Source organism: Myodes glareolus, chromosome 8 (genome assembly GCF_982192425.1).
Source record: "Myodes glareolus chromosome 8, mMyoGla1.1, whole genome shotgun sequence".
NCBI lineage: Eukaryota > Metazoa > Chordata > Mammalia > Rodentia > Cricetidae > Myodes > Myodes glareolus.
Window position 1 is genome coordinate 20,584,112 of NC_142033.1, and position 18,114 is coordinate 20,602,225.

Genomic DNA, 18,114 nt, shown 5'->3' on the forward strand with positions numbered 1-18,114 from the left:
TACTCTGTTTACCTAAGTTCTGCCAAGCAGTTTCTTTATTGACTAATCAATGAAAGCAACACATAAACAAAAGAAACTCCTACACCATTTCCTCTTTTCTGTTTATAAAGGAAAAGCAGGCTTTAACTTTAACATAGTTAAATTACATATAACAAAAGAGTTATCAAGCAAGAATTACACTTAAATTATTTATATCGACTTTATCTTGGATCATAACTAAGGAAAACTGTAATAATAACTATTCATTCTTCAACTCAATCAAAGACTCCAGAAGGATATAATATTACCTAAGTAAACAGAAAGTGCATAGTAAGCAACTCCCAAAACTCAAGAAATGACAGAGACATCTTCTTGCCTAATAAAACCTGTGCTTCTGCAACAGGGCAGAAGATCATGCCTGGCTTGGGCAAAGACTTCTTTTCCCCAAATTTTCATGTCTCTGGAACAGGCTTTCATTTATGCAAGCTCCTGTCTTAGGCATCTGGGGATAAGAAGCTTTAAACCCATCATTGACTGCTAAGCTCTGTGAAGAAAAGAGATTAAGGTAGAGAGATATCTTTGGACTCTGTGTCTCAGAGCCATACATTCTTGTCAGGATAAATTATAATGCTTTATTAATAATTGTGCTCCTAAAGGCTAAAATCTTTTATTTAAAATAGAAGAGAATCACCTGAGTTGAAAATGCTTCTTCAGCTAGTTTAGAACACCACTTAAACCTTTTACATTGCATCAGAATCTAAAATTTTAACAGTTGCACTAAACACAAACATTCACAGGGTGTGTCAAACTCTTCTCAACATTTATAAGCAGTTACAAACATTATCAGATCAACATCACAATTTTTAGCATTATTGGTCAATGCCAACTTTCCTCAAAATCTTATAAGCATTTATAAATATAATCAGGTCAGTACCATAATTTTCAGCATTATTGGTCAACACCAACTATTACAAATATCATCAGGTCAGTACCATATTTCTCAGCATTATTGGTCAATACCAACTTTTCTCAACATCTTATATACTGTTATAAATATTATCAGGTCATCACCATAATTAACAATAAATTCACAATTAAGCATTAACAGGTCAGTACCATATTTAATAATAAATCAACAATTAAACATTATAATTTTCTTAAATCCACATTAATCAAAAGACAATAAAATCTTTTTGATGGGTAATAACCCATCAAAATAACATTGTTGTTTTCAAATACCAGTTCCAGACTCTGAACAGCAGTTAAACACTTAGTCTGTCCCCCTTCTTAACTGAAGAGAGGCTTTAGTAATTCCTTATTTTGAGTCTTTCCTTCCCTAAGTGGAAAGCTTAGATCAACATGGTCAGGTCATCTCAGCAGGACCTCTGTGTGTGTGTGTGTCCCAAGTCTGGAAGAAGCGCAGCATCTCGCTCTCAGAGCAGCATGTCACCATGCAATATAGAGTATCTGCAGTAGGTCCTGTGATCTGGCAGTCCTCTTTGTGGGGGCAGGGAAGGCTGGATCAAGCATTCCTCTCCAACTCCTTTTCTCCAACTCCTCTATGGGGGCATTTGCAGCTACAATGTCATCAGATCTGCCCTCCCTTTACTGTATATGCAGTCATATTATCCAGTTTTATTTTCTTTTTGTGAACAAAACACAAACATATCTTCAACCCCAAATTAATATAGGGTCTTTTTAAAATTCATTGCAAGGGCTTTTTAACATTGCCTTAGCAAGGTCACCTTGGTGCCATCATGTCATCTCTGTTTGCAGCAAATCTGTCCGCAGCTTTTATCCTTTTACGTTGTTTTCAAGGAGCCATGGTATGCTTCACAATTTCTTTTTATTATTAACCACACATGCAGTCCTCCCACTAAAAGAGCCATATGTACAATTTTTGCATAACATCCTTTAAAGGATCTTTAGCTGTAACATTAGCAAAATATAGTTGTGTGAATCACAGCAACGATCATCCGGGAAAAGATTAATACTCTGGCCTTTGAACTGAGCAAACACAATTGTCCAAGAATCAGTATCTTAAAATTATTAATTAATCTATTTCTTAGCATAAAATACATTGATTATAGTCAATTTTTCCTAAACTATCTCCTATATTTCATCCTGCTTTTATGTATTAGACAAACTACTGCTTTAAATTAAGAGTTTAATATCTTTTTTATTATTAAAAAAATTTCTGCCTCCTCCCTACCTCCCATTTCCCTCTCCCTTCCCCACTGCCCACCCCCTCCCTCTCCAGTCCAAAGAGCAGTCAGGGTTCCTATCTTACCTGTCAAAAACAGGAAGATGCAGTCATAAAAAATGTTTTGTTTTTATAAAAAGTTCCATAGAATAAGTTTTGTACTTAATATACACACTTGCCATAGCTGAATCATAATTAATATATTGTAATTGCTGGTTATTGTATATTTTACCTGTTGATCTAAACTCTATCTGCTTGAGTACCTGTCTGGCAGCCTCTACAAGCTATCTATTGGAAATTGGCTCATTGCTCCCTTTAAGAATTTTACTCTGTAGCTCAATATCTCCCATAAAAATATTATAACTAATGCTTTAGTCATTGTATATCTAATTAAAAGTTTGTAAACTATCCTTCTCTTAAGTTGCAAGTCTGCCTAGTTGATAGGAAAATGAAAAAAAAGAAAGCATATTCAAATAATGATGCTGGCCTAATTAGACATTAACATGTAGAAGAATGAAAACAGATCTATATTTATCTCTATGCACAAAACTCAAGTTTTAATGCATACATCCCAAACACAGCCTTAGTGGCACAGACATTGAAATAATTAACCAATGAGATCTCCTAAAACTGAAACGCTTCTGTATAGCAAAGGACATAGTTAATAAGACACAATATCAGCCTATAGCATGAGAAAATATCCTTACAAACCAAGCTAAACAGCTGTCACCCATTTGCAGAGGACCTGGGAAGGTCCCATGAAGGCTCCCTGGCTGTTCGTCTAGAGTCATGAGCTCCCATTAGCTCAGGTCTGCTCTCTCTGTGGGTTCCCCTGCCACGATCTTGATCCTCCATCTCAAATGTAAATGTTGAATGAGACAAAGAAAGGTCGATATTTTATTAATTCAGAAATGCACTATCTGGCAAAAATACTTCCCCAGTTAGCATTTTCTCAAAGATCAAAGTTTGGATAAAGTTTGAATGTTGCTCTCAAAATTAAACTTTATCATCTGTACCATTTTGAATTAGGCAACCAAGAAGAGGGAGGATGTAGAGCACATGGCCAGCATACTCTGAGTAGCTTGACAACTAGGGTGTCTACACAAGAATTGTCTTTTGAATATAAGTGGTTTATTCATAATAAACATTTCTTATATTATTATATTAATAGAAGTTTGACAGACACCTCACCAAGTAGGGAATAGTTGCCAGTCAGAAAATGCTATTGCAGGGTTTCATTGGGGAATCTCCTCCCATGAGCATGCTTAGGAAACTATCTATAGTCTGGACCCATGACATGGTGATGTCCTTCAGCTGTGTGAGACCAGCACAGGGGAAGGGGGTCCTGAAAGACCCTGAGGGCACAAGGGGAATGTGTGATCTTAGCAACAGTGCTGGAAGTTCAATGGTAACTAAAGCTAAGGACACAAACAGAGTCTAGTTTCAAAGTCTTCAACACAAAAGCTTGAGAAGCAGCTCTCTCAGGAGGAGCACAGCAAGTGATCCACAATCTGACCATATTTGTACTGCTTGCATATTGGAACGCTCAGGTCCATATACTTCTTAAAGAACTATACAGAGAGTAAGGTGAACAGAATATACTCTGAGTTCAGGTACTTATGCAGCCAAATGCCACTAAGGCATCAAAAATCAGCTTCATAGGAAAAGATAGATGTATCTTTGTCTAAAGCAGGAAGATGTAAGAGAAAGAGTAAAAGCAAAAAACAAAATTCAAAGCTGGTCATAAAATCTATTACAGTACCAAAGTACAGATAATATTTTAGAAAACTGTAAGAGAGTATATTATAAAACCTCAATCTGTGACTGCTATAATGAAATAAGCACATTGTAGATGAGAGAAGTGTTTTGATTTAATATTGGACATTGTATTTTAACATTGATTTTGAAAGTAAACATGTTTTGAGATGATGTGCCTAGAACTAACTGAGAAAATTTTGTTATGTTAATAGATAATAACCTTTAGATTACCATCCTAGTGATGTACTAAGATTGAATACCTGCAACATAACTCTGTGTTTATTGATATGTGTTCCTGATTAGAGTTCACAGATCTGAGAAATCAAGTGGGATTAATGTAACACTGCAGGAATGGTATGGGAAGTCCTTCTGTATATGTGTTGCTTTTATTGGTTAATAAATAAAGAAACTGTCTTGAGGCTACAGCACAGCAAAATAGAGGTAGGATGGAAAATCTAAATGAAATGCTGGGAGAAAGAAGGTAGAGTCAGATAGAAGCCATGAAGCGGCAACCAGAGACAAACGTGTCAAAACTTTGGTGGTAAACCATGAGCCTTGTAGTAAAGTATAAAATAATAGAAATGGATTAATTTAAGACATGAGCTACCTAAAAAGGACACTTAAGCTATTGGTCAAACAGTACTGCAAATAATATGGTTTCTGAATGATTATTTCAGATCTAGGTGGCTGGAAATGAACAAGCAGCATCATTCAATATAGAAACATGAGAAGTGAACCTGAGAATTTATTAAAACCATTCCTTTTTTATGTTCTTATGTATATATAAATTTCCTGTCTGGTAATTCACTCAACTGAGCTGAAAATTTAACACTAGTTAGGATTATGTTCAGACTTGCTTCTTCCTCCCTTCTTCTTCCTCTCTCTTTCTCCCTTTTTCTCTAGCTTGCCCTCTTTCTCTTGTTGCAGACACCCACAAGCCACAAAGTATAATTTTAGTGGGTTTCTTTCTATTAGCTCTTATATGTGAAGTATTGACTATTCAATATTCTTGAAGATCCTCTGTCCAGTTAGTGACTTCTAACAAGATCTTGACAGTCTGTATCACCTGAAAGCTTAATTTAAGTTAGGTACATGTAAGGGCTGATTGTGTTCCCATTCTGGTATTAGATTTACTGAACTGCTTACTTGTCTAATGTTTTAGGATTTAGTTTCCAACTTCCTGACCTATACCAGAACTTGTGGGCAGAGATTGCTCATTCATTTCCCTGCCACCCAGACTGGAAATACTCATACAAAAACTATATTAATACACACACAGACACACAGACACAGACACACACACACGTATATATATATATATATATATATATATATATATATATATATATAAACTATATTAATTAATAGTGACTGAACTGCCTTTGAAATTTCCTGCTTCAGGGAAATGTCTGCTGGATACTATGGGCCTGAAGGCCGAAGATGGATGCCGCAATGGTACAGAGGATCTTTGGGTGACTGTCTAGGCAGCGAGATGTCTCTGTCATTTCTAGAGTATGGAAGTTGCTTATTTCTTGTTTGCTTAATTAATATTATATCCTTCTGGAGTCTTTGATGGAGTTGAAGAATAGATAGTTATTGTTTTCCTTAGTTATGATAAAAGATAAAGTAGATATAAATATTATAACTGTAATTCTTGCTTGATAACTGTTTTGTTATATGTAATTTTAGTATGTTAAAGTGAAATCCTTTCTTGTTTTGTTTAAACAGAAAAAGGGGAAATGATGTAGGTGGGTTTTCTATCTATCTGTTGCTTTCATTGGTTAATTAATAAAGAAAACTGCTTGGCCTGATAGGTCAGAACAGAGGTAGGTGGGGAAGACAGAACAGAATTGTGGGAGAAAGAAAGCAGAGGCAGGCAGATGTGATGTAGCTCTGGCCTAAGACAGATGTAGGTTAGAATCTTCCCGGTAAGACACCACCTTGTGGTGCTACACAGATTGCTAAATATGGGCTAAAGCAATATGTGAGAATTAGCCAATAAGAGGATGAAACTAATGGGCCAGGCAGTGTTGAAAAGAATACAATTTCCCTGTAATTATTTTGGGTAAAGCTAGCTGTGCAGGAGGCGGGAAGCAGTCCACTGCTCCTTTTGCAATAGCCAATGGCATTTATGAGTCAATTCATCAAGGGATCCCCATGGTTGGCATCCTTCTGTTTGCAGAACAATATGATAACATTGCTCACATGGTGGCCAAAGGAGCAGCTCTTTTAGTAGATTTTCATACAATGACAAGCTCAGATTTGCTTAATGTTCTGAAGTGAGTCATTAACAATCACTCGTGAGTAAAAACATATATTCATTTATTTGTGTTGTCTGGAACCCAAGACTTTATACATGCATTCTGATCAAGTATCCTGTCAGTGAGCTTTGTCACTAGACTTTTTATTATATATATTTTCTCATTGGAAGTTCCTGGGAGCAACAAATAACCTAAACAAAGAATCAATGATAAGTACAAAGAGCTAAATTAGACAGTGAGGGAATATCAACGTGTTTCCTCATTATTTTTGTTTTAGACAATGTCTGAGTTTAACTTGACATCCTCCTCTTTTATTCTACTAGAATAAAAAAACATGTGCCAATACCCCAAACCAGAGTACCTTGAAGCTGTTTTACTAAAACAAAAATGATAATAGGTTTAATTTTGGAATAAATTCAGTTTTGTTAAATATTTACTGTTAGTTGAAATTGTAGTTTAGTGAAGCAAATGAGCATGGCCAACATTTTTCTTTTACTTTAAAATAATTCTCCTCAAAATGGCTTTCTCTTAACCAGTAAGATAAAATTAATCTCTAATTCTAATTATATTTAATCTTACAAATTTGTGTTTGGCAATATTTTTATTCAATTGCTGATTCATGGTTAAAAAATAGAGCTTTTGATATTTTTCAGTTAATAGTATCCTAAAAAGAAGATTCTACTTATAAATAGTGCATGACCTTGGATTTTAACTTGCAGTTGCCTTGTTTGGAAGAATTACACAATATTTTAAAAACTACCTTGATTGAAAGAACTTGGCATACTGTTGAGCAATTGCTAATATCTTACACAATAATGATTTACTTTCATAAATACTTCAGAATGTGCATTGAATTAAATACGCTTCCTCATTATAGTCCTTCTTTCATCAACAATATTATACATTTAAGTAATAATTGTTATTATTCATGCATAAAAATTTAAAAAAAATGTAAGTGTATTGGTAAAGAAGAAAGGAAGGAAGGAAGGAAAGAAAGAAGGAAGGAAGGAGAGAAAGAAAGAAAGAGAGAAAGAAAGAAAAAAATTATTGTAACCAGGCAATTGTGGCATATGTCTTTGATTCCAGCACTCAAGAGACAGAGTCAGGCATATTTCTGCAAGTTCAAAGACAGCCTGTTCTACAGAGCAAGTTTCAGAACAGCTAGGCCTTATACACAGAGAAACCCTGTTAAGTAGTCTCAACATTGACAAAGACACATAAAGGAAAACATGAACAGCAATTGCAAAAATCTACTCTAATTCTTGTTAACAGTAAGAATAATTCAAAGTATTCCAAGAGTCAAAAACATTATCACACAAATAGAGGAAAATTTTATTTTATTATTTCTATTTAACAGTTAAAAATAGAAGGAGAAATTTATGAAAAGATCAAGAATCTACAAAATGAACAATCACTGCACATCTGCATTTATGATCCATGGGCACTAATTTGTGGTCAATACAAATTCTTCATTAAACTCAACTCCTTAACAGCTCATTTTATCTTCCTTTAGCTATAAAAAGCTAAATGTGATGTGATTACCAACCATTCACCATGACCAGCCCATGAATCCCCTGGACTTTGTCATGTACCACAAAGGTGTACCAAACACCTAAAAGCACTTGCCTTTAACCTCATCTGGTACCAGTGGTACTCTCTAGATGTGGTTGGATTCCTACTGGGCTGTATGTCAGCCATGGCTTTTCTTCCTGTAAAATGCTGCTTGACTGTTGACCAATTATTTGTAAACACAGGAAACAGAAAAAGAGAATAGGGCTCTTTAAAACATTGGATATAATCTATGGCCATGATGGGCAAGACTATTCTTTTCAATTCTGACACTGTGTATCCGGTGCAGCAAGATTATCCTTCTTGTCTTCACAGGTATTGGGTTACTTAGTTTATCTACATATTTTACAGCTTAAAAGTTAAACAGGTCGGATGGTGGTGGCTCACACCTTTAATCCCAGCTCTCAGGAGACAGAGGCAGGCGGATCTCTGTGAGTTCGAGGCCAGCCAGGTCTACGAGACCTAGTTCCAGGACAGGCACCAAGGCTATAGAGAAAACCTGCCTCAAAAAACAAAACAAAAAAAAGTTAAACAGTTAATAATTTTGAATCTTTATTTTCTCACATAATTATATTTCATACTAATTTATTGATGTAATAATCCTGAGCATAATGGCAATCTTTAAAACACCAACCTGTTTGCTAGAGAAAATTAGAAAGCCTAACACTTTTTGTGTGAATTTTCAGACATATCACTTTGTAATTAAGTAAAGTGGAAGGAGTTTCAGTCAAAGAAAACAAGAACATTATCTGTTAAAATGTGACAAGGAAGATTTTCTTTAAAGCAGCAAAGTAGAGAGAAGAGGATTGAAACTACACTGAACCAAACTCTATCAAAAAAAGAGAGCGGTTCTAACTCCATTTTGTGTTTTCTTAAACAGCTCTCAGTTTTATCACTTCTTTTCCCAACAGTCATGGCAACCCTTGCAACACAGTTTTGATTTCAATGGTATTTGAAACATTATGACAAAAACAACCACCATGCTTTTCAAGGAAACACATTTCAAGGTTATTCTGACCCTGATCTAATGTGGATGTACCATTGTGGGTTTTTCCTTTTAAAACTCTGCATCCCTAAAATTGGGCATGAAACTACTTTCTAGAGATTGTTTCAGAAATACTAATAGTAGGTTTTGTCTTAAATTTTTATATAAATTATTTAATAGTGTAAAATACATATTAAGGTGCTCCCTGTGGATGAAGATCAGCATTAGGCCATCTAAGAAAATATAATTCATAGGTTTCAATATTTAGCAAAACAAAATTTTGGAACTGAAAAAAAAAGAAATTAGTAAGGCATATAATATGATTTAAAACTGTATTTGTTAGCATTCCAAATGATATAAGTCTAGTACCTAGATAATACCTGTGTTGATATTACATTAAAGAGAAAGAGAGAGATTTCATCTCTCTTTCTTAGAAGAGCAAGCCCAAATTTTAATTTTCCATATATCTCCTCATGTTTTCATTGTGTCTATATTCTGTACTTCATAGCTTGCTTGTTTTGTGTCTGATGTGTGTCTGCCCCTATTGCCATTTGAGTTTATTGAATATTTTCAAGTTTTATGTAGACAGATAAACTCCCCCTTCATCTTCTGCCCTACCTCCCAGGATTTGGTACCCTGTGCTTCCATTCTTCATTGATTCCAAGACACAGTTTTATTTCCTTTTAATTTTTTCCCTTGGACAACTGATTATACAAAATACTGACTTTACATTCAGTGTTTGTGCAACGTATAATGTCTCTCATTTTGAATTGTGGTTTTATTATACTATGATCAAAAATTTATTATACTATGATCATAAATTATACTTTTAAATTGTATCAGTTTATCAATAATTTCTGTGGTCCTCTTCATTGTAAACCAGGACAGTGTGCCATATGCTGGTGAGAGAAATGTACATCTTGTACCCATTGAATGAAAATTTCTGCTTACCAAGTTGAGTCTGTACTAAATTCTAGTACTGAATTTTTGCCTGAGTAATCTTCCCATTGAAGTGAGGTGTTCAGAACTCCAGGTCCTCCTGTGTTAAAGTCTCCCTTTCACATTGGATTTGTATGTATAATAGCAATTGACCAATGTCAAACTGATATCTTGGTAAATATATAGTGATCTTAGAGGTCATATTTTATACTCTATAACTTAGTTCTCTTTGACACTTGTAAATGTATCTACTAGTTATAGTTTGTTTTTTGTATTGATTTTTCCAATTCTCCATACAAGTGTTTTTTACCTATGAAGTAAATTTCTTATACATAGAGTCCATGTTTAGATATTTGTTTGAATTATATAGATCATACATTTTAATTAAGGAATTTGACCAGTTAAAAGCCAAGCTTGTTACTTATAATTAAAGAAATTCTGTTCTCATTTAATTAATTGTGTATCTCATTTGTGTATCTGTTTTGCTCCTTTCTTCTCTTTTATTGTTCATTCTTGTGGGTTGATGTTAAATATACTGGTAAAAGCATTTTTGGAAGAAATATTTGGGTCTATTTGTAAGGGAATTTCCAGAAAGGATTAACTTATCAGTTCTCCATGATATGGGGATGTTCCTGCCACATGTTCCCTTTTCATAAGCTTCTATAGGCCTTGCTTACAATGATGAATACTACTGCTTCAAATCATGGGACAAAATATACCTCTAATTCCAAAATTTCATTTCGGTGAGTGATTTTTATCAATATATTGAAGTACTGGCTTTTACTATTGAATACTTTCTCCAAATGATGCCTCTAGAGTGCTTTGAAAATTAATAGCCTCAGCAGAATACCAGGGCACAGAAGAAGGTATAGGCAGATCATGTCAGTTTCCAGAATCTAAATGTGCAATCTTACAGAAATTGATGACATCAGGTATAGTGGTCATGAGGTTTCCTTGAGAGGAGGGAATGGAGATGCATGTATGCATCTACTTCTCAGGGTGTTTGTGAATTAGATTCTGATAACAAGCTATTCAACTACTTCTTGGATTTATGAAAGACCAGTGGATAGGTAAGAAAACCAACTGACTGCCTTAGCAGATAATATTTCTCAGGTAAATCATTCAACTATGATTCTAACAACTCAATTGCTAGTCTTCTGTTTACCTAGGGACATGTGTAGGAGGAGGCTATTGTCTATCTGCTTCCCAGGGCTTCAGTTAGTAGAGTTTGTTAGGTGCACTACCAAGTTATTTAAGAAATTACATGTATAAGAATATGTTAATCAATATTATTATGAAAACTTCTTAAAAATGATATCAATAAAATACGTATAAGCTGTGCAATTACTACATCTTGGGTTCTGTGTTGAGAAGAAATTTCTGACTAACCTCTCGCTTCTTGCTACTATTCAAATATCTTAGAAACAGAATAGTTATGCAAACAGGACACTGACTTTTGAATTTGCTTCATTACAAAACATTTGTCATTAAACATTGACAAGCAAATATGAATAATTTATATTTGCTTTTACTATATCCATTAGATCAGAAGTTCAATGTAGTCATTTAGTGCATTTGCCTTGATCAACTCCGATTATATTTTAACTCAAGGCTTTTTCTTCTTAAATAAAAAAAATTAGTGATGACAGAGGGGACACATTGTGAACAGAAGATTTGATGTCCCTGAATGCCTGTGAAGTGGATATCTGTTCTGTTGCTCCTGAAGATGAATTACTACTTAACATGTGGAAGCTGTGGGAAGGTGTTGGTATGGCCATTCGAATACAGTCATTGGATGAATCTAAAGACAATACTGAATGAACTTGTACTAAGGGGTCATGAAGTGACAGTTCTGAGACCTTCAGCTTCCATCTTTCTTGATTTCCCCAAAATCACCTGGTCTGAAGATTGAGACTTTTCCTACGTCGATCAGTAAAGATGATCTGGACAAGGGTTTCACAACACTTGTGAATGTGCTGACTTATGAGATACCAAGAGATTTGTGTTTATCCTTCACTCCTTTGCTACAAAACATGATTAATGAATACTCTGATAGCTATCTAAGGCTTTGCAAAGACACAGTTTCAAACAAACAACTTATGACAAAACTACAGAGATCCATGATGGATATCCTTTTCTCAGATGCCATTGCTCCCTGTGGGGAGTTGATAGCTAAACAAAGGCAAGGCACCTTCCAGCAACCCTAACACACACACATACATACCCACACAGATAAGCACACAAGGGGGCACAGACACATAATCACACATACACAAGTTCACAAACACGCACAAGCACACATACATGTACACACATGTATACACAAACACACATGTGAACGCATGTACACACAAATAAAAGCACATGACAAAAGACAGAGAAATTAAGTCAGTTAAATTCATCAATCATAAACTGCTCATCACCAAAAGTTATGATGAACATATGTCCGAAGTAATTGTTTGATATCCGAACAAACAGCATGGACATAATATCTCTCCAACCAGTAAATTTTGGATATCAACTCTGAAAGTATCCTATTCATACACAGTATCAGAAAATTATTGCATACTATAAGTTTATCATTCAGTTATGATTGTTTCACAAAGAATTAAAACATTTTATTAATCATAGTAGAAAGCTTGTGAAAACTACCATATACGTACATACTATTACATAAATAATATATCATCAAACACTAGTTAATATTATTAAATCACCCATTATAAGAGAAAAATAAAATAGCAAAGAAAAAATATCACTCTTTCTGTAGGAAGAAAGTGCAAATGAAACGACAATTTTTGAATACTTCATATGCTTGCACCCCTGAGTTTTAATATTGCCAGGGGAAAATATTTAAAATATCAATTGTACAATGTGTGAGTATAGTTTGATTGGATGCCTGCAAAGTTCAAAGTCTTTGATATTGCCATGCTTGTCTTCTGTATGCTTTAACACCACTATAGTATATAGTCCTATAAACACTTCAATGTTTATTCTCATAGTTTTTTTTTCATAAAAGTTTCCTAAATGATAATTCTACAACTGTATTTTTTTATTAAATAAACTTTCGGTAGTGAGGAGTTGCGGGCAGGCCTGCTTTTTGTCCCGCCCGGCTCCCGCACAGCTAGCTTAGCCCCTGAAATAACAACACACAAATTGTATTCATTTAAATACTGCCTGGCCCATTATCTTTAGAGAGTTAGTTACTGGCTAACTCTCACATCTTGATTAACCCATTTCTAATAATCTGTGTAGCACCACGAGGTGTGGCTTATTGGGAAAGATTCAGCATGTCTGAACTGGTGGCTGGCTCCGTGGCGTCTGCCTTGTTGCCCTCGTCCCAGCATTCTGTTCTATTTACCCCACCTACCTAATTTTCTGTCCTATCAAAGGGCCAAGGCAGTCTCTTTATTAACCAATGAAAATAACACATAACAGAAGGCCCATCTACATCATTTCCCCTTTTTCTATTTATACAAAAAAAAGACTTTCATTTTAACATAGTAAAATTACATATAGCAAAACAGTTATAAAGCAAGAATTACAGTCACAATATTTATATCTATTTTATCTTTTATCATCACTAAGGAAAACTATAACTATAACCAACCATTCTTCAACTCCATCAAAGACTCCAGAAGGATATATTACCTAAGCAAACAAGAAATACACAACTTCCAATCTCTAGAAATGACAGAGACATCTCGCTACCTGTACAGTCACCCAAAGTTCTTTTGTACCGTTGGGGCATCCATCTTCAGCCTTCAGGCCCATAGTATCCAGCAGACTTTTCATGAAGCAGCAAAATTCAAAGACAGTTCAGTCACTATCTGCTGTGTCCTGCAGAATGTCTCACAGACTCTTTCATGAATCAGGAACCCCGAAAGACCATCTCACCTTTAGGCAAGATCAGCAGTCCTCTCTCTGTGGGTTCTTTGTGTCCAGTTTATGCAACAGTCCAGGCAAGAGCAGTTTCTTGCCCAAATGGCTAACCCACTCCATAAGGAGCCTCTTCGATGTCCATCTTCCTCTTGAAGTAGATTGGTGCCATTAGGAGCAGACGTGTCTCATTGTCATGAAAAGTCCTAAGTTATTAAAACATTAAATGCCATCTTCTGTAGTCTTTGAAGTATATTAAGAATGCCTATCTGAAATATATCTATGCACATATAGAAAATCAAACTATCATTACTACAAACTTGACTATTATCGATGATTATCCATTAACAACCTATATTTCCTAATTATACATTACATTTTTAAGTGAACTACATAATCACAATACCTTAATCAAGATCAGAAAGACATACACATATAATAAAATTGACCTTAAAATCCATACCAATGCAAATTATTCGTATCTATATCTTATCTCCCTTTAAATGTAAAAGAACATTTTTAAGCAATATTTGGGAATCTGGACATAGTTATTTCTCTCCAAATTTCTTCCTGCTGTATAGGGGCACTGTTAATCAGGTCTTTCATGGTATAAGCTGTGTGCTAGATTCACCTCAGTTGGCAGTTGAGCAAAGTAATATCTTGAGGGTGTTCATAGCAACCTTCAGGAGGACAGGGTCTATCATACCATATTGGGATAGAAGCAATTCACAAGGTCTTATCCTCTGTGAAAACAAAAGAAGAACTTTTCCAAAGCATCACAACCTTAGATCCAAATTTTGAAGTCAAAGTATTTTCAACATATCTATCTTGGATTAGTTTAGCAGCATTTATAAACACATATCTTTTAGCACCTGTTACTCCTTCCTCAGCATTCAAACAACTCAAAGAGAGCATAATACAGTATCAAGATTCTCTGTGTATTTTCCATCTTTATGCGGCTTTATTTTAACCTCTATTTCTTTTATTTCTACATTTACTTTTTTGAGACAGGTTCTCTGTATATCTTTGTCCAGGAATAACTTTATAGACCAGGCTCTCATTGGACTCTCAGAGATCAGTCTGTCTCTGCCTTCCCAGTGCTGGGATTAAAGGCATGTGCCACTACAACTTGAACTCACAGAGATCCTTCTGTCTCTGTCTCCCAGGCATTGGGTTTAAAGGTGTGTACTACCACACCTTGAAGTCACAGAGGTCAGTATACCTCTGCCTCCCAAGTTTTGGGGTTAAAGGTGTGTACCAACACACCCAACTACTTTCTTTCTTCCTTTTTTACTTTAAGATCTTTAACTTTTAGCCTGCATATATTTTTAACACACTGTAAAATATTTAGAGGTTTTCTTTTTTTCTTTTTTTTTTTAGAGGTTTTCTTCATCTTTGAATCTCTCTTTACTGTATATCTCTCTTTTTCTGATCATATGAGTCTTTATGGGGAGGAATGAAGACATGGCTTTCATGACTGGATCCAGCCCATTCCTTAGCTTTTCAGCCTCATGGCAGAGGTACTGCTGGAGTCATTTTATTGCCACAACTTTGTGGCAGTTCAAGGTCCCTGCCAGCAAGCAAGCTGCAGCATTCTGCTCACAGACCACACTCAGTCAAACTGCCTGCCTGAAAGAGTCAGAGTTTGCCCTGGCAGGACAGCCCAGAAAGCCTGCATTTTAAAACAGTGCAGCTTTTTTCCTGCTATGGCTGAAAACTGAAAAGCATGCGTTCAGTCTTTCATCAACACCATTTAAGTGTTTTGTGGCAGGACCTCTTAAAAGAGCTGCAAGGTTTTGCAGCTAAAGCTGAGTCAGGAAGCCTCTCTTAGATGAGACCGCTTACTTGCCTCTAGCAAGCAGAGCAGACCCGAGAAATTGCAGCCACCAAGAAAACATGCTTTACTCTATTCTTTCCCAAACTTTCTCAGGCTTTCTGTGGATTCAGGTATCCACGTCTGGGCACCATCTGTAGTGAGGAGTTGCAGGTAGGCCTGCTTTTCATCCTGCCCGGGCACCCGCACGGCTGGCTTAGCCCCTGAAATAACAACACACAAATTGTATTCATTTAAACACTGCCTGGCCCATTATCTTTAGGGAGTTAGTTACTGGCTAACTCTCACATCTTGATTAACCCATTTCTAATTAGCACCACAAGGTGTGGCTTACTGGGAAAGATTCAGCATATCTGACCAGGTGGCTGGCTCCATGGTGTCTGCCTTGTTGCCCTCTTCCTAGCATTCTGTTCTGTTTACTCTGCCTACCTAATTTTCTGTCCTATCAAAGGGCCAAGGCAGTTTCTTTATTAACCAATGAAAATAACAATAACAGAAGGCCGATCTACATCAACTTTCTTCACAGGAAATGGACGACTTTGTCCAGATCTTTGGTGAGTATGGTGTCGTGGTGTTTTCTCTGGGATCAATGATCAGCAACATGTCAGAAGACAATGCCAATGCAATTCCATGGGCCCTTGCCCAGATTACACAAAAGGTGAGGGAAAGCATTCCATGGGAGGTGACTCTATACTAAGTCTGTGAACATCTTTGAAAGATCTTATTATAGAAATGATTGTGTGAAAGGTAGAGTTTTAAGGAAACTCTAATTTCCCTAATCAAACAGATATTCACAACAGATGTTTCAATAAGGTGAAAGGTATTTTTGACTGAGAGTGACTTGGATATAAACACAGTGATCAATGTGGGAACATTCTGAAATGCTAGTATGATGACGACATTGCTATCAAGAGTATGTAGACATAGCCAAATTCTTCAGAGTCAGTTTTTCTATTTGTTGATTACTTAAAGTCACTGCAAACATTAGATTTTCAGGGGTGAGCTAATTTGTATTTAGTATTTCTATCAGAATACCAGTTAACAGGTGTTGAAAAAGTTTGAAATGCAGCATGACTTTGCATCCTAATTTTCAAGTAAGGAAGGGAGTCCTAGGCTCACAAACTGTCAATCAAAGTACATTTTTGGCTAATTGAGAGAAAATGCAATAAAAGAAAAAAAACTATTTCTTTGGTTGACCTGCCAGTATATGTAGGAGAAATATCCAAAGAAAATAGAGATGGGTGCTTCCCTCACAGTGATGTCTGCATCATAAAAGATGAAACTCACCACTCTGCTCTTAACCAGTCAGAGTGAAAGTCCTAACACACAAAGAAGAAATAGGGAGCTTGTGTCTATGACACTACACAATATAAAAATGTCTTTTTTAATTTATTAATCAGATAATTAAAATTCTTCTGTTACCACTCAGAGTATGTTAATCAAGAGGGTCCTACAGGTAGGGACTCAAGGATGAAGGGAAAACCAGGCAGACAGATCAACTTTGCAATATTAAATAAGCAACTTTGCAATTTGTCCAAGGTTTGAACCTAATAAATCTAAGCCTACTCAAGGGAAAGACTCCCTCACAGGCTCTAAATCATTTGCTTCATAGTAGTAACACATAATAGTGGATTTTGTCATATCTTGGTTTAATACAATCCATTAATATCACAACTGAGATCCTTTTCTTTATGGTTAAATGAAAGAACAGAAAAGCCAAAATGTACCTTATTATGGGGATTAATATGTATAGTAAAAACTATATTATAAAAACACAAAACTATTAAAGGCCAACAATAGCTGCCTTTAGATAAACCAGGCTGTAAATGTCTCATTGGGCACATGGTGGCATTAACATTTCATACCTCAATCAACCATTTCCATTTACTAGAGTATTTTTTAATTACAAAACCAGGAAAATTCCAGAGAGAAAAAGGTGACTCCATGTGCCCGTTTTTCACTATTCTCTGATGACTTTGTAAAGATCCCATATCTTTTCCTTTGAAACAGACCATCAAGATATCCAGACAGTGTCACTAGTTTTTTATATAATTTTTGTCTCCTATGAATAACTAAGTCGTACTTATGTCCCTATCTACTTGGGTATATAGGTCACTTAAACTGTTGCATCTACTTTCATAGTCCTTTTCATTTTTTTACAATCCAAATTTTCATTAGAATTTTGATTGTGGAGAATGGGTATCATTAGATGTGGGATTATAGCTCTCTGCATCAGTCTTTTGTAGAAAGTCTCCTTACCAAAATTAATCAGAATATGAGTAACACAAAGCTGGAGGATTTCCATTATGTTTTCTGGGCCTTTACGTTGAAATTTTGTAGCATTCTGTTTAATCCTTTAGAACTCATAGTTTCCAACTTTATTGGTGTTAAATTTACCCCCCATAACAGGCCATCCAGGTGCCCATTATTCCATGGTTATAATAGAAACATCAGTCTCATCATTACTAAATAATACAGTACACATTTTCCCTTTACTTTTAACTCCAATAATGGTTTCTCATTTTTCTTTAGTAAGGTGCTTAAATCTATATAGTTTTACTTGTACTGTGTCCTTGCTCACAAAACATGTTTCTTTGTGAAAGGTGATTTAGACAATAGTAATACCTGCAATTTTCCTTCTGGTTAAATGACCAATTAGTAGGCACTGTATTTGTGACTGCAGTTTCCTCTGTTAAATCTTCATCAG

At 35.5% G+C, this 18,114-nt stretch overlaps 1 protein-coding gene across 2 annotated transcripts in view; it reads left to right on the forward strand.

Annotated features, from left to right (window-relative positions):
- Window positions 1-18,114, forward strand: part of LOC125402932 (UDP-glucuronosyltransferase 2B17-like) — a 39,553-nt gene that overhangs the window by 12,700 nt on the left and 8,739 nt on the right. Inside the window, exon 7 of one of the 2 annotated variants that reach the window (XM_087908916.1) lies at window positions 7,850-10,146. The exons of the other annotated variant lie outside the window; for it this stretch is intronic. Within the exon in view, the coding sequence (XP_087765042.1) occupies window positions 7,850-7,975 (126 nt within the window). The 3' untranslated portion in view covers window positions 7,976-10,146. Of the gene's footprint in view, window positions 1-7,849; window positions 10,147-18,114 lie in introns of those variants that run through there. 2 annotated transcript variants of the gene reach the window in all.